Source organism: Temnothorax americanus, unplaced genomic scaffold, assembly GCF_048541705.1.
Source record: "Temnothorax americanus isolate GAGA-0224 unplaced genomic scaffold, ASM4854170v1 Scaffold8, whole genome shotgun sequence".
NCBI classification, from domain to species: domain Eukaryota; kingdom Metazoa; phylum Arthropoda; class Insecta; order Hymenoptera; family Formicidae; genus Temnothorax; species Temnothorax americanus.
Genome location: NW_027509802.1, coordinates 1665067 through 1688248, shown reverse-complemented (window position 1 = coordinate 1688248; position 23182 = coordinate 1665067). Strand labels below are relative to the sequence as shown.

The following is a 23182-nucleotide window of genomic DNA, read 5'->3' as shown; positions in this document are numbered from 1 at the left end:
CTTAAATATATTATATATGTAAAATATTTTAATTTTTATATATATTGTCTTTCTTATAATTATAACAGCAATATTTTAAAAAATTCCATATCTCCTGACGATTAAAATAAATTTTAAATCCAATCATATATAAATTGTCAATCCAAAATTTATCGACATGTAACCGTTTACCTACACGTCTAACATTCAGTCCACGGGAAGTCTTTTATTTCCCCGATGATGTAAAAAGACCTCTTCAACGAGATCTCGCAGTTCGCATGCAGGATATCTCTCCAGATCTGGAGCATTTACAGTTCCAAAAATATTTTTCGCCAGATCTAAGGTATATCCTGCGTATAATGTTACATAAAATTACTCTTAAATTATACACCACTTACACTCGACGCAAATAACGCGCGCACCGCGACTCGCTTATTTCCACATGCCGACCTTTTACGCAACCTCTCGCAGTCGCTCACCTTTGTGGTTATACCTATGCCCGCAATTAAATAAAAATTCGCGTATCTCGCGGAAACCACGCCCTCGCGTTACACGTAAAGGCACACGAGCGCGAGAAACATCGGCTGGAAATTGCTCGCCGCAATGCGACAACGTGCATACTTCGCACCTTCAGACCTAGCGACCGTCTCGAATACAGACGCGACGCGATACAAGAAACGAGATAAAAAGAACGAGAAATAAAGCGCAATATTATCAATCATAATAAAACATTGAACAAATGAAGAAATAAATGTTATATGCAAAGAATTAACAGTAATAGATCTACATCTCTCTCTATGTCATTATGATTAAGATATATAATACACAGATATAAAAAATATAAAAGATAAAAGCGCATCCGTCCTTATTATGTGGACGAGCTATTGATGCGTCATTCATTTTGAATTTTTACATATTCATTTTTTATTCCTAATATTTTACTCCAGTATTTCATAGTTATATATTTCTTTAACGGTTCCATTTCTTTCAACAGTGCATCGAGAGATCGGCAACGTCTCAGGTTCATCAAGAAGAGGGAGTGCCTACGTCTCTTCCGCCATGCCCCGTGACTTCGGGCCCGCCGCCGGCCTACGAAAGCCTCATCTTCGACCCTCGGGCACTGCCCTCGCCGACCGACAAGAAGGACGAGTTTGACGATCCCGGCAGTATTATCTCGCCCCCGATAAGCAGCTTGCCCACCGAGTCGGAGGCCAACAGGATCAACAAGCGGGAGGATATCCCGAGGGACGATCAGGGTTTACCTTCGTACGAAGCCGCCCTAAAATTAGAAGCTGACGGCTACGTTTAAGGATAAGGAGCCGCCGCTGGAACCACTTCGATCGCGGATTTCCCAATCGTGAAAATTTCCAGAGCTCCTATAGATGAAACGCCGAGTCATGGATATCGAGGCAAAATTCCATAATCGACAAGGTGGACTGACTCGGCTGTGGACGATAGCCGAAGTCAAGTCTCGCGATAGCATCCGTGAAAGAAAGAACGTCGTCGTTCCACACGGCGAAAGGACCTGAGATTGATTTTTAATCGAGGAAATGGAAGAGGAAAGAAGAGACAGACGGCTGAGCAAATTTTCCATGTAGATTTGTGAACCAAAAGACAAAGTGTGAGAAAAATTTTTAGCGCAATTTTTGTGAAAAATGTTAAGGAACCATTTTTCTCTCGCGCTTGAATTAAAATGCGTAAAAAGTACGGGATAATTTTAATCAAAGAGATGAAAAGAGAAGAGAAAGGAGTTTTAAATGAGAATTTATTTTTGGAGTTAATAAATGAGAGAGAGAGACACATTGTGCGTTATATCAAAAATATTCTAAAAATTTTGTAATGTTGTTTTCCTCTTGCTTTGTTGAAAGATTCCAAGTAATTCTTAATGTTAGAATGAAAAGCCACCAAAGATAAAGTGCCTGAGCATACATCCTTTTTGTGAAACGTGTGTAAACGGAAGACAAGATGAAAGAAAAGCGCGACGAAGCAATTTCTCGAAAGTACGTACTGTTTTTCCTTCTATCTTGCCTAAGTAAAACGACACGTAAAAACTCCGAGAGTTTCATCGACGAAACATAATAAGAAAATTTTTGGAAGATGCAATATCTAAGACTTTTCTATTTTTTGATGATCTCTATGATTAAATGTGTGTGTCGGTAATATTTTAAATATAGGTAAGAACGCGTCGTAGAAATATGTATATAGGTATCGATTTCGAACATAGAATGCGCCAAAATATAGCCCAAGTTAATGTCGGCGCGGCGGTATGTGAAAACGGTATATATATACGTAAGTCGTATATGTAAGTCGCGGCCGCAGGCAGTGAGCAGAAAGACCTAATTTCGCAAGTAATTACATTTTATAGATGTTAAGGAGGAAAATACTTAACGGCATATTTTTCCCTGTCGGTCATTAGTTTAAGAGAGCAAGAGCGGACAGACGAACGCGGCACCGTTAGATTACCAGTTTCCGTTTGAATAAACAATGCGCATCGCTATAACGTAAATGATATATCTTGGCGTAATGGGCGCACGACATCGCGTTTATGTATAATTTATGTATACGTTTTCGCTAGGAAAACGCTTCAAAACGTATCATTTTACGTAGAACTTTCCCTCTGTACGATAGATGAATATGTAAATAAATAGCTATGTGCATTCAATGTGCATTTTTAAGCGCGTGCATACCGACAACAGTCGCAATGATGATTTATTACTTTGTCGACCGCATAAATATTAAGTAGTAAGTATATTATATATCGATGAAGGAAGTGGTTTCAATGCCCGACTCGAACGTATGTACATCAATTCGAGCTTATACAAATAACGTCAGATTTTGCGCTTTACGAACGCTCGAGTTTCTTTTTTTTACGCGAACGCTAAGAATTTTTTTAATTTCCGCCAAATGCAATCGCAGTAATAATAATTAACATTACGCGACAATTAATATTAAGAAACACAGATATCTCGTTTACGTAAGTCTATATAACTATGTTTGGTATCGCGTGCATTCACGGTTGAATCGTTTTGTTGGCCTTCTTTGCGAATGCTTAATTACGACGGCAATAACAATTAGTAACAACAAGAGATCCTCGGGAAAAAGCGATAACCTTGATATCGAGAAAAAAAAATGTTTGCTCGAAAAGGCACCTTATCAGGCGAGTGTTTTATCGAGCCGGCTAAAACCAGGCGATAAAATGTAATGCTTTTGCCAAGAGCTCGATATTTATACGAAGCACGAAGCGGCAACGTGAATTACACGGTAAAAGTCTTAATTTAGTAGACGAGTGATCCATTGGCGTTTGCCGCGTTCGCTATTATTTATGCAAAATTTTTCCATGGCAAAATTATTATTTACGTGCATCAGTTAGAAAGATATACGGTTGAAAGAGGAGGGATTTATATATCTGGCCCCAATCAGCGGTGGTTGTACAAAATTGTGCCGTAATCTTAAAATAATTACATTTTACAAGACGTGCACGGGGTAATATTGTACGAAGAAATCTCGTTGCTAATCCATTATCCATTTTTATAACGGCACGACTCACTTAATACGATCCATTTTTAATTTCTCATATTGCAGATTTAATTAATTCGAGAGCCACTTTGGTATTTTTGTTAAAAGGAACTCGTATAGTATTGGAAATACCCGAAGTAATGAAACAATCTATTATTAACATTCAAGGAAGTGGCAGGAAGTGGAGTATCCTGTTAACTCACTCATATATGTCATCTCGATCGTGCATGGAGATTGACTGATATATATGCGATGAGATCACGTTTGTGAGATATATCATGACGAAGTAAAATACATCGCGTATGCATGTCGGTTGATAAAACACCGCGATATGTCGCGACATAAAGCGCCCGTAAACACTAATTCAACGATGACTGCGATGCATCAATGACGATAAATTCGAAAGCGTAGTTACGTGCACGCTATTGCATGATCGGTGTCATTAGGCGTGCGTGTGTGCAAAAAAAGATATATACTGGAAGAACTGGCGAGCGCAAAATGTTAAAAGTTCACAAAACAGAAACAGCATATATTTATTTATATAGAGCTTATTCCTTAATAATTCAACAATTTGCAAATAGCCCAAAAAAAAAAAATATATATACTGGTAGAACTGGCAAGCGCGAAACGTTAAAAGTTCACAAAATAGAAACAGTATATATTTATTTAAAGCTTTCTAAAATTTTATGTTTAATATTTATTTAATAATAACGTTATTTCTTAATATTATTTCTGAATAATTCAACAATTTGTAAATAGACCGAAAAGCTCTAAAGATACAAACTACTCTTTTCTTCTTCAATTAATAAATAATCCGTGAATATTTATAAACGAGCGTAAAATGAAAATGTTAAAATAGCACTGTAATTTATCAGCTTAATTTAACAGATTAAAATATATCTATTCTCATAGTAATCAACTTTGAGTTTATCGTCCAACACCTAATGACTAAAAAATATAACTTTTAAAAGTAATTACGACGTAAAAAGAACGCGGTACAATCAAGTATACAATACGAAGGATAAGACCGCAAATTGCAGGTCTGCTATCTTTGAAAATCAAGGACGGAGAACGGCGTCGGCGACATAAAATCATACACCATGACGCGGATGAGAAAAGTGCAAATTGCACGATCTACGACGCGCGATCGCTTCGTCGTCGCCGTTAAGTTTTCTGCAAAATAAGCGTCTGTTAACAGCATCGTTGTTAACAGCATCGTTGTTAACAGTATAATATCCGGCCCGAAAATCGATGCTATACGGCCGCGGCTTAGGATCGCACATCCGTAATTAGCACCCTCGTCACGCGGCCTTTGCGGGGAGATTGAACCAAACAGAAAATAATTTCCGCTCCGCGACCCGATTGCGGACCCCCGCGGCGGAATTCGAGATTTCCCGGTAACGAGTTCGCATGGAAATTTCAAATTGCTAACAATATAAGTACGCTAGGACACGTACGTTCCGCGCGTGTGCGGTGTGCAATGCGTATCGTCCGGATGTGCCGTAATTAGATTAGATTTACACAGAATAACTCGCGTGTTTACATTTCCCAACGGTGTATAGCGCAGAACTGTGCCATCAGTTCGTCCCGTTATCAATTTAGTTTAGTCACACGACAGCGTTGTACAGCGGTTTTCACAGATAAGCCGGTAAGTATTGTGTTGTACATAATCCTCTTTTACATTGCATAATGCTGTTACGGATAGAGCATACAGCCGGACGAAAGGTATAGATACGTGATGTAACGAGATAACATTATTTCGCGCTAACTCAAAATGTATTTTAAGAACTGAAAGTGGACGGGCATATACTGAGTTTGCATATAAAAGCGCTCGCGGGTAATTGGACAACTGGATTAGAAATTAGGTGACTGGTATATATAATTATATAAACTAGATTAAAAGTTTCTCTAAGCGATGCATATTAATGCAAACTCATAAAGCTCGTTTGCAAAGTTCCGAGCGGTCTTGGAACTTGAAGAGTTCCCTCGAAATTTTTGCATGGGTTTAATTATTGGGAAGAAAATTTTGAATCTTTTCCGTGTTAGCGAGGTTAGCTGCGTTGTGTGTCTGATGGAAACTGTATCGAGGCGAAGATGAATGTTAAGAGAAAGGTAGAATATAAACGCGCCAGTTCTCCTAAGTCGGATAATTTCTTGGAGGGAACAATTACCGCTGCCTTCGCGGCTCTCCTGGGGGCTTCGTAAAATACGCTACCGGGCAATCTTCCGGCGTGGCTCCTCATTAAGTTTCAATCGGCCATTAAAGTGTATCGGTGTTGCATGATCCTACGTGTATGCATACATATACGCATGCATTATTCAGCGATCGTTTGGCGATCGCCCTAGCGAAAGCAGCACAACCCGTTTCGCCCCGTATATAATTAACGAATTTATTGACCCGCGGGAACTTTTAAGTGCGCGCGGAAAGAATCGATGGAATCCCGGTCAACGTAAACCGATAATCGACGGACGAGATATAATGAAACACGGTGATAGGGTCGTAAGCGCCAACAACGCGATTTGTTTTATCGTCCTTAATTAAAGCGACCTTTACTTCGATGTCCCCGGGTCAGAGATGACGATCGTGACGTTCGTTGACGAACAGAACCGCTTTTTAGTCTGAAATATCCGGAAGTTGCGATCAACATCGAAATGCGACAAAACTGCTACAACACACAATTATCTGTTTATTTACTATTAATAAAAGCTAAATTGATTTAGCTAATTGCTAAACGATGCAACAAAAAATCGGAATTAACATTGATATCGATCAATAAATATCAGATGTTACAAGTAATTCAAATAATATGCCAATAACTATAAAGATCATACTTATCGTTGGCTATACTCAAGACTTTTACGTGACAATTGCGTGTGTTAAAAATAACGCGACTGTCTCGTAAATATGAGCGATAATATGTCAAAAATTAAATGAAGAATATAATTCGATTTGCCTTTTAAAAAGCATCTTATCTATCCAACGAGTCTTCTTTTAATGACCGTCGCGTCGGTACGATAAATTATGTTTTACGATATGCATAATAAGTACACGTCATTATGTGTCACACAAATGTATCGTTTGTTATCGTTTGTTGGTGCTATTAACTTGTGTAACAAGACGACGTAAGACGCGTTAATGTAAGGCGATCCTACGAGGTGCGACACAACGCGTAAAAGGAGTAATTGTTCGTAGACGATTGTCGCATGTATATATGCGCGAGATTAGCGAGGCGAAGGAATTCGCAGAGTTTGCACAATACGGCAAAGTAGTGGAAAACACAGATGACGGCGAAATGGACTGGCGTGAACTGAACCTGACAAACGATATCTCTTGGATAATAAATTCGATTATTAGCGGTCGATTTGTTACGAATTTAACTTCATTAAAGTAATAAATTCAAAAGTGATTGCGTGCGTGCATGCGCAGAATATTTATTCACTCGCTTAATCGTATCTCTCGAAAAATTATTCGGACTGTGATACGTGTAAAATGGTGTGTATTATCGTATGTCGGTTTGACTACGCATGTTTGCATAGTCAAAGCTGTAAATATTTACAAATTGTAAATACAAATATAACTTAATGAATAAGAATCAAAGGGGACGGAAATTAAAATAATATAAAACATAATTAGTTACAAATTATCACATGTAAAATCATAATGTAGAAATTATTACGAGAGAGAAAGAGAGAAAAGCGACGTAAGGTGCACATTCCCAAAGATATATTATTCCTTGACACTGAATCTAAACAATCGCGGATTAACCTGTCTACCGACACAGTAAGCATATTTACAAGTTTACAAATATACAGATCGAAGGATTGCGCTTGAAAGTCTTCCGTCACGGTTTGTTTAATAGGATATTTTCGGGCGAAGAAGGCTTCCCCTGACACACACACGCGCGCGCCTCACTCATATCACAATAACATGACGCAAAATTCGGCTTTTCTCCGCCGGATAATCGAATTAATATATAATACCTATCGAACTCTGTTTGTATAGTTTGTAATTATTTACGTCGAGGTATTTTTGCGCGGTATTTTTGCGCTGCACAAATTATCGCAATTGTTGCAGCAACTGTAAATTACATGTACGTTAATATTACACGTAGACGGAATGTATGCCAAAATAACAAATTACGAAATGTAATTAACGATTGCTGAATTATTGGAGATTTTTGGAGAGTCTCGACGTAAACGATTTCTCAGCAAATATTACACAAGCCGATTTAACAGTGCTGCATCTTGCATTTTCACTCGGGATTAGTAGTTACATAAACAGGATCAATATGTTCAAATTTTAACACAAGTTCCAACAAAATTAATTATTCTAATTCGTCAACATTAAAAAAATAAATAGTTTTGAAGTGTGCAAGTGGAAACTTGTACATTGCTTTATCATAGTTTTTAAGTGTGCAAGTAGAAACTTGTTTAAGTGAGCAAGTAGAAACTTGGACATTGCTTTCTTTTAGTTTTTAAGTGCAATGTGCAAGTAGAAACCTGCACATTGCTTTCTTATGGTTTTGAAGTGTGCAAGTAGAAACCTTCGCTCACAAAGCTCCTCTATGAGGAAGCTTGTATTTTATTCGATGTATAATTATTAGTATTTATTTGTTTTGGCTTCATCATAGAGGAGCTTTGTGAGCGAAGGTTTCTACTTATATTTATTACATTATACTCAATATTTGCGGAAGTTAGAGCAACCACGGACATTAAATCTGACATACACACACACACACACAGACATTTTTTTTAAGGCGATATTTCAACGTTTTACAACAATCTGAACATATTGGCAGAAAAAACTCAAAAACCAATCTCTTCGTTGGTTTCTTCTACCCCTATTTCATATATAAATCATTTAAATTTGGTTGATTAGATCCAACTTTATACGCAATCAAAGGTTCATATACGAAATTCACGAAAACAAAGCTTCCTCTATGAGGAAGCAAAATGAGGAACAAGACTGACATCTCCCTGATACGAGAACCATCGATCGGAATGAGAAGTGAATACCAAATGACGCATATACGTTTTCCTCGTACTCGCGGCGCAAACGATTGTATTACCGATGACACATCTAATTAACACGTTTCCGCAACAGCTTCGCGCCTTTTCAACGTAATCAAAAGCGCAAAGACGGCACCGTACCTCCGATATTTACACGTAAATTATCTTATCATCTTATCGGAGGCGCACACCTGCGAGACCATGCAAAATCATCGCGCGTACTCTCTTTACAGCACCGCGTCTATAAATATGAGCCTCGAGAACAACGTGTCAGCGACGAAGTCAAGGCGAGAGAAGATTCACTATTGCGATCGATTAATAATAGCCGCGACTTCATTAAAGTCGAGATTCGCGCACGGTTAATATCCGTGGCCTTCGAGAATTTGTCCTTATCGAAAGACGATTTAATCTCCGTCGACGAGCCGCGGCACTTGGCGTGATAAAAGAGAGCGGTTGTAAAACAGCGTGTGCGACGTATACGCGGAAAAGGCGTAATCGTATTTATATTAACGTCGATAACGACGTCGATAGTCGAGGTAATGCCTCATTGAGGCATTGTAATCGCGTTCGCGTATATGTATAATATAATAGCACACTGTGTAAGGAGAGCCAGCGTTGTGATGCCAGCGTTGGCAAATCCCATCCGATAAACTGTAAAACAAGATTATGCTATCTATTACCGCGGTGATAGGAATAAATCAGAGAAATCGATAGATCAGTTCGGACAGCGATAGTCGATCGTGAGCTTCCCGGTGAATCGGTGATGCGATGTCACAAATTTCATGTATACATATACATAACTCACTTTTATTTCGCGATAATTCGGTCATTGAATCGGTCGGCGTAGAGCTGTTCGCGATGAAATCACGAAACTGCCTCAATAAAATTAACTGCGCGAGCATTAATTGACGTAAAATTTAGCGATTAAATACACGTCGCATTTTAAACATCGTAACAAACGTTATGATCTGATCGATATTTTTTTTATCTGGAATGTATAAATAAAATTAATCGTCGCCGGAAAGGAACGTATATAGAAGAAAATTTTCAATTGATAAACATTATTTCGAGAAATAGCTTCTTCAATAAATATGGAAGTAAATAGCAAAGTACCTTCGATTTTCAATTTTCTCCCAATTTTCATATATTTTAGAGTATGTCTTAAATTAAAATGATAATTCAATTGATAAACGTTATTTCGAAAAATAGCTTCCTCAATAAATATGGAAGTAAATAGCAAAGTACCTTCGATTTTCGATTTTCTCCCAATTTTCATATATTTGATAATTCAATTGATTAAACGTTATTTTGAGAAATAGTTTCTTCAATAAATTTGGAAACAAATTTAGCAAAGTATCTTCGATTTTCAATTTCCTCCAATTTTCGTATATTTTAATATGTCTTGAATTAAAATAATAATGAAATTAATAAGCGCTATTTTGAGAAATAGTTTTCCGATAAATTCTGAAACAAATTAGCAATTAGTACGATTTTCGATTTTCAATTTCCTTTTATTTTCGTGTGTGTGTGTGTGTGTGTGTATTATAAAATAAAAATATAGTTCAAATTAAATAAGAATCTATTTACTCGCATTTACGTCCTAGGTAAAAATTTTCTCAACGAAGAATAAAAGGGGGAAAAGATTTACGCAAGCAAGTGCCTTCGAAACGTCAATAACGTCCTACAGTGATAAATAGTCACGTAGTTACGGATTAATTGCCGTAATAGGAGATCGCGGAAAGTTGACAGGTCACTGTATCACGGTCGCTCTTATTTACATAGAGATTAAATACTCTCTTGGCTCCCATTGCGAGCTATCCTCACGGCCGAGCTGTGACCTCGCACAACTTAACTCGTTTTCGTTCGGGATAGGTCTAACATCAGTTTCACAAATTTTTTTAATTTCGTCATGTAATATGATCGAACGTGCATCAATCTTCCCGGGAAATGTAATTTCGAAAGGTTTATATATCCATTTCTGTCACCGCAGATTAACTTTAATCTCGGTTTAATTTACTTTTTATCCCTTACTCATTTTCACAACTAAAAAAAGTAAGTTGAACCGAGATTAAAGTTAATCTACAATGGTAGAAATGGACATCAGGCGTCTTATTTGACTGCGATTCGTAAATCATGTACTTGATTTCTTTAATATTATATCAGAATATATATATATATATTTGGTAATAGCCGCACATGGCAATTATTCTGAATAAAAAGTGACATAATTTAACGAAAGTGTCAACAGATAAATAACTATTAAAAAAGGCTTAAAAAAAAAATTTTGACAAAATAAAAAATGTGAATATAGATAAAGAATCTTATCTTCCAGTTAACGTTTGGCTGATTTTATTTCAACAGAATAAGAATTTAACAATAACAATAAAAATAACTTAATAGAACGATGGACTTAAGTCACAATTGCTCAAATGCTATTAAAAGTTAAAAATCTGTCAAGAAACATTGCGGAAAATTATCGTTTTCAAAGATCCAAGATACCTTGTATCGTGTTTGCTATTTTCCGGAATCTATAAATTTTCTAGAATGCAATTAAGTAACAAGATCTTACTGCTCCATTTGAATTAGAATCCTATATCCCCATTTGGCAGCAAATTTTTATTTTCTAAATAAAAATTTTACCACCAAGGTTTTAGTTACAAAAAATTTCATCAAATTTACAAAAGATTCAGCCTCAAATCGATTCAGGAATCCGTTATTCAGATATCTTTTCGATGAAATGTATATGCATGAAATAAAAATTGCATTTTTTCCATATTCTTCAAAATTCTACACCATTCAAACACCTTTTTATGTTTCCGTCCTATCGCATATTTTCATCTGAAAATTTTGTTTTACCTTACTAAAACCTCACTTTTTGAAAAATTTAAATTTTATTTAACGAAAGAGAGACATATCTAGCATAATTTTAGATAAGAAATCTAAGTAAAAGGATTAACGCGCGCATCGGTATCAAAAAATTTGCAATAATTACTCAAACTGCAACAAAGTGATACTCTTATCAAACAGTGCTTCGTCATTACGGAATATTCCTGTCCTTATACGTTTTTTTTTTTGAGAATTTTAAAATTTTACATTTTTCACGCGTTATGTTTTTATTTCGATGCCATTTTTGCGACTTCTATCCGTCGATATAATTCTATTAATGGGCGATGTATGAGAAATATAAAACTATAAAAATACCCAGAAGAATTATGTAATACAACCGAAATATTTCTCTTCGCGGTATCTTGAATGCTATTATATATTTAGTCCGAGACTCAATTATCGAAGCACGTGAAGAACATTTCATCAAATTTTAAGGAAACCTGTCACACGGCATTCCGCCTCTGCGTATAGGTACTAAGTTTTACGATATACAATAAAAGAGAAAAAAATAAGCGGGACAATATATAAGAGTCGGCAACGATTACGCTGATTGCGTAAACAAAAACATGATTAAATTAAACAAAAGCCGAAATAAGGGAATATCAACACAAGGAAACGAAATAAAAAAGATACGCAAATCAAGAAAAAATTCATATAGTCATAGAATGCAAAAGTATTGAAATATCGAACGTCAAAATAAAGTCGAATTTATAAAAATTTATCGAAAGTATTGTACAAGTTTCTCTATTTATCCGCATCCTTTTAATTCGTCAGAACTCTCTTTCCAACCGCGCGATCGTAGTTTATACACACTCGTGGAATTACTTCAATTTTCATGAATATTCATATCGCGCCACGCGCGATGCGGTAATCGCCAACATTCTGACGTAATCTACACGTAAAAAAATATCCAGATGTTATACCTGGCCGCATTGACCTTCGCAAGAAGAGACAAGTGCGCCATTAACGAGGAGGAAGAAGATCCCGGTGATGTTACACGGAAAAGAAATCCCCGATCAGATACTGGATACGCTTCGCAACGTGCTCGCCCAATTATCCCGCGGTTCTCTCTCTCTCTCTCTCTCTCTCTCTCTCGTAGACCGTCTCGAGATGGATCGATCTATACGGTGCGAACGCACGCGTTTCGCCGCGATGCATCACGAGCGGAGCGGAGGAGCGGATGAGTGTGACGAGATGCGAGAACGAAGAAGGAAACGATTCTCGAGCTCTCCGGATACGGTTTTTCGGAATCTTTTCGCGCGTGTCAACGAGCGAGCGAGAGGTTCAAATCCTCCAGACGGACACGGATCTCCAAGCGGAACGAAGAGTCGCGCGATATCAGATCGAAACGACAAAAGTGATCTTGATCTTTAAATGAATAAAGTCAGAATGACGTCAGCGTGATGTCGTTAATCATTATTCATGTTCCATCTGTGGGATTCGAACGCCTTCGATCCTCGGCATCGCGCAAAGCCCGTGCTCGTAACGAGATATATTATACATAAAATCGCGTCAAATCGCGGAGACGAGATTAAAAAGTCTCGAGTTAGGGCTCAGACACAATGACAAAAATAAAAGGAATAAGATAAAGGAGTAAGGAATAAGGGAATGTCGCATCTCACTTCAGCACACGTACATTAAAGTGAGACGCAACATGCCTTATTCCTTATTTTTCTCATTGTGTCTGAGCGAACCCTGATCTGCCGAACCCTTATCGCGTTCAGCAGATATCAGTCGTGACGGCGGCGGGCGGCGGCGGACAGGAAAGCCGAGCGCCGAGCGGCGAAAACTCGGATTTTCTCTCTAATCCCCGACGTGCCGGCTCGGCAGGACGAAATTAAATATCCCCGGTAAAAGGACGCGGTGGTCCCCTCAGAGACACGCTTTGTCGACGACACACACAGCGCGCGCGCGCGCGCGCGTAAACAGCTGACGAAAATAACAAACGCGACGCGCGTCTGCAGATCGGCCTCCGAACGTCATGCACCGGTCACCGAAAATCACCTTCGCTCTCTCTCTCTCTCTCTCTCCCCGGAGAATCGTTTAATTACTCACCGACTTCTCTCGCGACGGCCAGGCTCGCCGGAGCGCGACGATACTCGGACAACGCGATCGGGATTCGGTGAACGACTATGTCTACTAGCGATCGGGACGGGAGCCGGCTTCGATCGCGGCGGACAAGGCACTCTCGGCGCGCGTAAACACGACACCTGCCGCGGACGCGGGGACAAAGGCGAGCCGGAGCGGTCGGGCGCCGCGCCGCGCCGTTTTCTCCGGATCGCCGCCGGATCGGACAGTGGGCGGGGGCGGGCGAGCGGGAGGGAGAGGAGCGGAGGGAAACGGCGAGCTGGACCGACGACGCCGAGCCAGGCCGAGTCGGGAGAATGAAAGGAGCGTGTATATATATACTATATACGGTGTGCGGGCATGCATCAAAAACTCCACTCACCTAACCTTCCGGCGTGACGGCCCTGCGGCCGGTTTGCGCGGCTCCGCGCGTCGTCTCGTCCCAGACTTGCGGCACGCAGCGGCGGCAGGCGAGGAGGACGCGTGTCCTTGCACGCGCGCGACGCGGGATGCACGGTATATAGGGGAGCACGCGCGAGTTACGCGACGGCGGAGGCATCAATGGACAGTAGGAGAGACGCGTGAGTTAACGGTATGTCTTGGCCATGTCGGGAGAGGAGCGAAAGGGAGCGGGAGGGAGGAACGGGAAAGCGGTGAAAGAGAGCGAGAGAACCGCGAGAGTGGGGAGGGAGACGCGGACGCGCGCGCGCGCGCGCGCGCGCGCACTCGCCCCGCGCACCGTGGTCGACGAGAAGAGGAATCACTCCGATACTCGACGCTCCGTTGAGTCTTCTTCCGTGGCTCACCCGCCAGCGATCGCGACGACTCTTCGACGACACGTAACGCGCGACACGGCGAGGAAACGAGTCGTCTCTCTCATTCTTCTGATCTTTCTCTCTTCCACGTAAATTGCGCGAGCCACACGCGCACCAACGCGCACCGTAGCTGTACGCTGTACTGCCTGAAGTGCCTCTGTAATTTGCCGCCGAAAATGTATCGGTGGTGCTATCGCGCGGCCGCCAATGGAAACTGCGAAAACGTGTTTGACCTGTCACTGTCAATGAATCGATCGATAACGCAGTAATTTATCCAATGAGTCGTTGATCATTATATTATCGACGCAGCGAGTAAATCAAATCGATAAGTCAGGCCGCTTCCGTGACCCAGCGAATTAACGCGCTGCATTGCAGGTGGCGGTAAAATGCGGAAAAACTATTGCCGTAAGCCGTAATTGACAGCTCTCAAGGTGCCATTACATGGGAGCGTCCGAGCGTCGAGCGTCGAGCGTCAAACACGTGCGCATCACCTTTGCGCAAGATTCTAAACCGTACAGATTTCAGCGTCTTGACGCTATTCCTATTGCAATGGCGAGGTGACGAGGTAAGTAGGTTATGTTCCTGTTTTGGCATATCTCTTGTTGAGATAAGTAATTAAAATATTGTATGTTAATAGGCATCAGATATAACGTGCGGCGTGTGCACGGCAACAATTGTAAGAAAAAATATTAAGAGTCACCAATGTGTGCAACAATGGCACGGTATTACCATCGAGTCTGAGTCCCAAATATTTTATCCTACAAATGGTATGGCCTATAATTCATTAAATTATACAATAATATACAACTATTGTATATACATATATACATACATAAATATATATATATATATATATATATATATATATATATATATATGTATTGAAAGACATTGTAAGTATAAGCAGTATGTGTGCGATTTTGCAGAAAGAGATGAATGTTTGGCAAGAGTAATATGTGATGGCAAGGAACAAATCGTATTAATAAATAAAGAATCACTTGGTCAATCCTATTTGAAACAAATACAAATAGGCAATGAAGTGACAAAGTCTATTAATCTATCGGTGGATGATTGCTGTCCTTCAGATGATGATTCAGTATTGTGCTCAACAGCAGTAAACAAAAATATAATAGACGAATTATTGATCGAAGAAGTCAGAAAGAGACCCCCTATATACGATTACACACTGCCTTTGTCTTTCCGTGGCAGACACAAAGTTGCAGAGTTGTGGGCAGAAATTTCTAATGCTCTTAAAGGTACCTGTATTACATAAGCCTGCGAATTACCAAATAAAAACAATGATATTACATTAAATGGTGTAAAAGTATGTATTAACAAATTTATTTAACCCATTGTAACAAATGTTTTAGGTCATTTAATGTGGCTAAGGTCGAACTTACAGACGGCCAGATTCTACCAGCGGATATAGCTATTGTTGGAATAGGATCCACTTTTTATACCGACTGGCTGAAAGAATCTTCTGTTCAAATGAGGGACGATGGTGCTATACCAGTAAATAAGGTATAACATTTGGACACGGTACTAATTATGTACAGTTCTAATTATGTATCATTCTTCATTTTAATAATTGGATGTTAATCGAATTCTAGCATTTAAGAACAAGTGTGGAAAATGTATATGCTGGAGGTGACATAGCTTATGCACCGATATATGGATCCGACGACACGTTAGCTGCGATAGGTCATTATTCTTTAGCTCATTATCACGGCAAAATTGCGGCTCTAAACATATGCGGTAAAGAAACTTCTTTGAAGACTGTGCCATTCTTCTGGACGAACTTACTGGGTAGAAATTACAGATATGCAGGTAAATTTGCACATAATATATTTATTGTACTTTTAAAATCGAGTTTAAAATACTCTGTTTGCACAACACAGTATTTCAAAAGTATAATAAATTACGCACTTCGTAAAGATTTAACAATCCAATTAAACAATCTTTATCGCTTCATTTTCAGGCCATGGAAACCCTACTAGCATAAAGATTCATGGCTCACTGGACAAACTGGAATTCTTCGCTTACTATCTTAAAGATGGCAAAGTAATAGGAATTAGTAGTGTTAATGCTGATCCAGTTGCAGCAGATTTTGCAAATATGCTGTACGAGAGAAAGATACTAACAGAAGAGGAGATTAATACAGATCCGTTTGGTTGGATGAAAAATAAGCCAAAGGATGTCTCAACCCGGTTTCAAGAAAGCATTCTTATTGACGTGCAAGCTTGAGTTATTTTATACAAACGAAATAACTTAACGATTTCGAACAATTATGTCACAGTATTAGTCTCAACTTTTACTTTGTACATTCTCAATGTACCTTATTAGACGTAACTTGTGTAATATATTTCATGATACTGTTCTTTTGTTAATAAATTCTTGATGTAGTATATTCGGCATTGTGCACAAAAAGAAAAGAGAAAATTAAATGTCATTGTTGAATTTGTTGCTTATTTAATTTACGAAAACCTAAAGGGTACAAGGCACCAAAATTCCTCACCCGAGGAATGCAACCGAAAAAACCCCCCCTCACTCGCCATTGCAATAGGAATAGCGTCAAGACGCTGAAATCTGTACGGTTTAGAATCCTGCGCAAAGGTGATGCGCACGTGTTTGACGCTCGACGCTCGACGCTCGGACGCTCCCATGTAATGGCACCTTCACAGCTGAACAGCTCCCGTTTTTTTTTTCGTTCGGCGACTCGCGACACTCGCGTACGTACATACGTATACAGTCGCGCTCGTACGTATTGTATTCCCCTTTTATCGGTATTACGCGCGATCGTTATTCCGGCACGGCGCGACAGGAAATATGATAATCACCCGTATGGTCTAAACTGTGTTTGATAATAACATGCTGCTAATATATGATAAGCCGCGCAAGTCTCCAGGCTGCTTTAAAGTAAGGCACCTCGGGCGAGTTAATCGTTGACGCCGTTGACGGATCGCGAGGGGCTTACGACCACGGGGAGACGCAGAAAATGACACGTGTGTCATTGTAGAATAACCTAACGACGATCCCACTTCTCTTCTTGGCCTTCGCGCGGACGAGCGTCCCATTTTTCATCGGTGTGCAACGAGAACGAATTCTGTCAGGTACGAATCCTATTTTATTGAAAGCTTTATCGATATCCGATATTTCCTCAAGTGCCATTTTGCGAATCTTGAATAATACGCGCGTTTAACAAAATTTAATTTAAATAATCTACTTATTTAAAATATATATTTTATGGGAGAGATGTATCGTGAGACATTCCATGTGACACATAATTATATTTTTATTAGAATTAGAACTTATATTTGTGTCGTCGATATGCGTTGAAATTATTTTTATTATGTATAATTGAAACTGTCAAATATCATCTTGCCTGTTTTTATGCGCGTGTGGCTCACATATTTACCATAATTACATTCGGGGAAAAAAAATGTTTCTATCAATGTATTGTAAACTAAAAAAAAGATGCCTGCGTGTGACCTTGAGTTCTGTTCTTACAGCTAACATGATCGGAATATATCACCTGGGATTATACATATTACTATTCGAAAGCTGCATCTGCGATTTGGACAGACTGTGGAATGTGCGACTGCTGTGCTCGGACCTATATCCGCGGGTGTTCGCAAGTTACTTGCCCCGTGGAAATTTGACCGGCGGGACATACTCGCAACAAATTCACTTGTCCAACATGCAGGACTGCGTTATGGCCTGCTGCAAGAAACCCTTGTGTAACGTAGCGTTTGTGCACAACGGTACGTGCTATCATGTAGAGTGCGAGAACTCCATGATGTGCGTGCCGCTGTACAGGCCCGAATTGGCAAACGATAATCCACCGAGCATGGTATTGGTCAGACCCGTGGAGAGTAATAAAGTATGGAGCGATTTCTTGGATCAAGTCAATGAGGACAACGTTGGGTAGGTTCGATTCGAGATTAAATAAATTTCTAGGATTTATATTAAAAAAAAACTATTTCCATTTCGAGCAACAAGTAATAGCAAAATAATCTCTTCCCTTAATTGTATGCATTTAGGACATTGAGCACAGATGGCACGGAGCTAGATCAAGTATTGTTCGATGAACCAAACAAAATCGTAATCGATTGTATGGATCAGTCAGGTTGCCTAGATAACGAGATTTGTGTAAAACATGGGGACACTGATGTCGGAACTTGTCAATGTCCTTTAGGTTTCAAGCGAAATATTGCTGGTGTGTATAACACGTTTTGGTTATTTATTTGTGCAATTTGCCGGAATAATTTTGAATTTTATATTTATCTGAAATATTTATCATATAATTTTCTTTAACACGTCACGTCCACTCTATTTTTTTAGAAAAATAGTGGATTTGAAATCAATTATGCTTTTAATGTGATCTATATCTGTTATTGCTGCAGGCACTTGTATAATGATAGATGAAATAGACGCTGAGCTCGGTGTAACGCAACGAGCGAAAGTTCCAACTGTGAAAGATATCGGCACGTCGATTAAGCCGACTATGAAACAATTGTTAGTCTCGGCAGTTTCTAAAGAAGTGAGATTACCGGAAAACGAAGTCACGCTGTCCGCGTATACCGTCCCCGCTGAACGGGGCAATCAACGTTATAATTACGCTTGGAGTCTGCTCAGTCAACCGGAGGGACATACCGGAACGATGACGGATCAGAATCGCGTTACTGTCAAATTAAGTAATTTGTCGGAAGGCTTGTACACGTTTAAAGTAGCTGTAAGCAGTCCGAACGCTTATGGAGAAGCTTATGCCAATGTCAGCGTTTTACCTCGTAAGCGCTTTGAAAATTTTCTTTTTTTCTTTTTGTCATAGATCGGTATTTTTTTTTTTTTAATCTGAATTTTTATTTTAGCGAAACGTATCAACCAAGCACCAATTGCCATAATTACGCCCGCATCGCAAATTGTGAAGCTACCGAATACAGGCGCGGTTTTGGACGGCTCTAATAGTAAGGATGACGATCGCGTCATCTCTTATCATTGGGAACTGCAGCAAGGCCCGATTGGATATCAACCCAACCTTGTGGATACACCCACGCTTCAATTAGATAATCTTATTGCCGGCAATTACACTTTCAAGTTAGTACTCTAACTGTGTTGTATTATGGCGAATACAATTACATAATATTTATGTATAGAGATGGCTCGACAGTTTTTACTTTTCTACGCCTTCTTTAGATAAAAATATCGAAAGTTTTTACATAAATCTCTTTATCCAAATCATATATATATTTTTGCAGATTAACGGTTGAAGATTCAAATCACGTTACAAATTCTACAAGTGCCAATATAACTGTCTTAAAAGTGATCGACTATCCCCCCAGTGCAAACGCAGGCCAAGACGTTATCATTTATCTACCTCAAAATACATTGACGCTTAACGGTAATTTAAGTACCGACGATCGAGGAATAGCAAGTTGGGAGTGGACCAAAAGTCCATCCGATCAGAATAAAGCGGTAGATATGCAAAACACGAGAACACCTTACTTACAATTGTCAAATCTGGAGGAAGGAATGTATACGTTTGTACTTAAAGTAACGGATGATTCTGAGCAATCTTCCACAGCGGAAGTGCGTGTGTTTGTAAAACCTCCAACGAATAAACCGCCAAAGGGTAAATATCATTTTTGTCGTCAATATCTCAAATGAATTTAACACTGCGCGGTAATGTTTACAGTTTAAAGTGTACCGCTTCTTGATACAATCTCGATTGATTAATTTTGTTGTAGCCGACGCTGGTGACGATATAAGCATAGCGTTACCGACAACTCGCGCTGTTCTAAATGGTACGAGAAGTAAGGATGACATAAAGATTGTTTTGTATCATTGGGAGCAAGTAAGGTACAATGCATTTAATTAAATTGCATCTTACGGTACATGTCGTGTATCTTGAATTTATAAATATATCGTTGGCATTACAGTGGGCCTAATAACGCTGAATTTACCACAGTTAACGAATCTGTTACAAATATTACAAAATTAACCAAAGGTGATTATGCATTCAAATTGACTGTTGTCGATGATAACGGGAATGCGGATTCAGATACGGTCAATGTGAAGGTAACGCAAAGTAAGTACTGCCTTACAATCGTATATTATATGCGATGTGTATTATAAAAAATCTTATTTATCCTAGATAAAAATGCGCCTCCCAAAGCGAACGCTGGTGGCGATCAAGTTGTGACGGCGCCAATCAGCGCGTTAATCATCAATGGATCACAATCGAGTGATGATTTAAGGATAGGACAATGGCTGTGGACCAGAGATCAATCTAGTCTTGCGATTGGCGCTATAGTTCAAGATACGGATAAATCACCAGTCTTAATGGTAAAGTTAAAATGCGAACTACATTCGAATAGTTGTATAATAGTGTTAAATGTTTTGTTGCTTAATTTATTGTTTGAGACTCATCTCACATACCTGCCTACGCAATGTACGTCATACGCATACACATAAATGCATACGTCTATGTTGCCTTTTTTTTATAGCTAACAGATATAGTTCCTGGTCGTTATGTTTTTCGATTAAAAGTAACGGATGATCAAGGTCTGAGTAGTGAAGACACTGTATCAGTAATTGTAAAACCCGGTTAGTACAGACTAGAAAAAGTATATTATTTTATAATGCGACAACTTAAAAAAAAATCAACTTTCTATTTCTTTCTATAGATCCGCAATTGTTGCATTTGGTAGAACTAACACTGAACATTGGAGCTAACACGTTAACTGTTTCGCAAAAGAATTCGTTGGTAGTAAAACTGCAAATGTTATTGCGAGATGAAGCTTCAATCGTCGTGCGAAGTTTGAGGGCAGAACCGCATACCGGAAAGGCCGTCTTAATGTTTTACGTGAAAAAGAAGGGAACAACAGCATTGCCGGGTCCAGAAGTAGTCAAAAGATTGAGAGAAAAGTTATTACAAGATTCCGGTCTCTTACAGCTGTCGGTTGCCAATATAGACACCGCTATATGCCAAAATAATTGTTCAGGTATATAATATTGAAAAGTGATAAATATATCAAAGTTCGTAAGTTTCTATTCATAATTCATGGAGTTAATGTTTCTATCTAGGCCACGGTGTATGCGATCAAGAGACAAGGCAATGCTTATGCGAAGCATTTTGGATGCAGAATTTAATACAAAAATATTTTGGTAATGGAGATTCTAATTGTGGTACGTTAAATTATTCTTTCCGTTCCATATTACTTTATATACATAGTGTTCCGATATACATACATATTATAATTATATCTTTCAAACTTACTTTTATTTTCATTTTTTCTCTTTTCAGATTGGAGCATCCTATATGTGATAATAGCATTGCTATCATTAGTTGTATGTTGGGTTGGATTTATTTGGGGTCTTGTTTGCTTGTGTCAAAGGATATGCGTCGGTAAAAGACGTTTGCTTCGGCCTAAGAAGAAACCACCGCGTTATTCTTTGCTGCAACCAGAGCCAGAAGATGATAGCAGTGCATGTACGTAACTCATTACTTATTGTTAGATGACAATAATAATCAATATTTTGAATTTTGTCATTATCATTGTACATTATCTAAGTGGTAGAATTTTTCTTCTTAATGTTAATGTCTTAATGTTATTCTTAATTCAGATGAAAGACCATGAGAGAAATTTCACTATTTATAAATTTTTATGGCCACTTTTTTTAACTCGAACAATTTTGGGAAATATCCTTGGAAATATCCTCTTAAAATATTGTATCCGAAAATATTTGAATGTATTAAAAAATTATGTATCCTAGTTATATTAAGTTATAATAATCTTCATGTTGCAGTTTCAACTCACAACAAGATGGTGTTATCGGAATCGGACACCGATTCTGACGATGTTCTGTTTGAGCATCGTAAGAGTAAAAGCGGTAGCCATATAAGAAACGGTAAATCTCGGAATGGATTGATCAAAGTCGGTTCTCGAGTAAAGACATGAGGTAACACTGTAATAAATTGCTAAATAATAACTACAATAAATTTACGATTTATCATACGATAAAACGTAATCAAGATGTATCTAGATTTTACTAAATTTCAGAAATGCAACGATAATAGAGTGCAATGATAAATAGCGCACAGTTGTGTAAGTTTGGCCAAACCTGAAATACTAGTCACGAAGGTATAAGTTGACTTGTGTACCTTATAAGGAATGATCGCCTCCAGAATCGATATTGATAACAATGTTCTCTAAGAACATAGATGGAGTTTAAGTCTTGTTTATAGATATGCGATGATAATAATAACCTCATACTCTACGTCATGTTACTTAATTCGTCTTAAGTATTATCAATCAATTCTATTCTGTATCTATTATGTGATTTTTAACTACGTCAACGATTGCTGACGCGACAAGATGCAGCGTCAAATGATCGTCAAACTGTTTGAGAGCTTATCTGAATATTATTATGGCCTTAGAAGCTATTTCAATTGAAATCGATATGTAGTAAGCACTGTATCGATTCTGTATGTCGTTTATATGTATGTACTGCTTACTCTTTAATATATACATTGTCAATCTTATTTTTACACTACACGAATACTAAATAAAATTTACTATCTATACATATTTTATTACTTATTTCTTGCACATACCCACTTGATTAATAACAAATAATTGTCGCTTAATATTTATGTGTTACTTCTGATTTATAAATATAACAAATTTTTGTTTACTAATAATTTTTTTTTAAATCCTATCTCTTGAGAAAGTTAATTATTATAGGAGAAAACCTCTTTCCACTAAATTGTTGCATATAAATATTAAGTATTTTTATCCACGTTTTGCGCTAGCAAACGTTTATGGAGAATGAGAGATTTTTCATCGAATTGGCGACCTAGATATTAAATATATCTACAACTTCGCGACCAGTAGCTAAAGATTTTGCAT

At 38.5% G+C, this 23182-nt stretch overlaps 4 protein-coding genes and 1 long non-coding RNA gene across 15 annotated transcripts in view; 4 read left to right on the top strand and 1 right to left on the bottom strand.

Annotated features, from left to right (window-relative positions):
- S-cup (spermiogenesis-related protein stanley-cup) overlaps positions 1-9993 on the top strand; it is a 28821-nt gene extending 18828 nt beyond the window's left edge. For 7 of the 8 annotated variants that reach the window (XM_077424073.1, XM_077424071.1, XM_077424074.1 and 4 more), the window contains one exon: positions 974-9990. In XM_077424073.1, the coding sequence (XP_077280199.1) occupies positions 974-1288 (315 nt within the window). In that variant the 3' untranslated portion in view covers positions 1289-9990. Of the gene's footprint in view, positions 1-973 lie in introns of all 8 variants that reach the window. The other variant, XM_077424076.1, reaches the window with a different exon arrangement.
- The window catches only part of Fdl (fused lobes), a 40022-nt gene extending 25354 nt beyond the window's left edge, over positions 1-14668 (bottom strand). The window contains exon 1 of one of the 2 annotated variants that reach the window (XM_077424064.1): positions 13841-14668. The gene's annotated coding sequence lies outside the window, so the exon portion shown is untranslated. Of the gene's footprint in view, positions 1-13446; positions 13624-13840 lie in introns of those variants that run through there. The other variant, XM_077424065.1, reaches the window with a different exon arrangement.
- Positions 14669-14844: 176 nt separating this feature from the next.
- On the top strand, positions 14845-15309 carry LOC143907351 (uncharacterized). Its single transcript, XR_013259833.1, has 2 exons — positions 14845-15040; positions 15200-15309. It is a non-coding gene; the product is annotated as an uncharacterized LOC143907351 (long non-coding RNA).
- An 81-nt stretch (positions 15310-15390) lies between these two features.
- On the top strand, positions 15391-16646 carry LOC143907350 (apoptosis-inducing factor 3-like). The gene is made up of 4 exons (XM_077424078.1): positions 15391-15529; positions 15644-15794; positions 15884-16100; positions 16252-16646. Exons 2-4 carry the CDS (start codon positions 15762-15764, stop codon positions 16515-16517), a joined length of 516 nt encoding a protein of 171 aa, XP_077280204.1. The 5' UTR covers positions 15391-15529; positions 15644-15761; the 3' UTR covers positions 16518-16646.
- A 313-nt stretch (positions 16647-16959) lies between these two features.
- LOC143907338 (dyslexia-associated protein KIAA0319) lies at positions 16960-22857 on the top strand. 3 transcript variants are annotated; one of them, XM_077424041.1, is made up of 15 exons: positions 16960-17383; positions 17783-18197; positions 18314-18489; positions 18677-19060; positions 19142-19367; positions 19529-19902; positions 20018-20129; positions 20210-20358; positions 20425-20615; positions 20777-20876; positions 20957-21274; positions 21357-21458; positions 21577-21762; positions 22080-22232; positions 22317-22857. In XM_077424041.1, the coding sequence occupies exons 2-14, from the start codon at positions 17788-17790 to the stop codon at positions 22229-22231; spliced, it is 2880 nt and encodes a 959-aa protein (XP_077280167.1). In that variant the 5' UTR covers positions 16960-17383; positions 17783-17787; the 3' UTR covers position 22232; positions 22317-22857. The 3 variants fall into 3 exon arrangements, with proteins under 3 accessions (XP_077280167.1, XP_077280166.1, XP_077280165.1); XM_077424039.1 differs by having other exon boundaries at positions 16962-17383; positions 22334-22857; XM_077424040.1 differs by having other exon boundaries at positions 22080-22857.
- Positions 22858-23182: the final 325 nt, after the last annotated feature.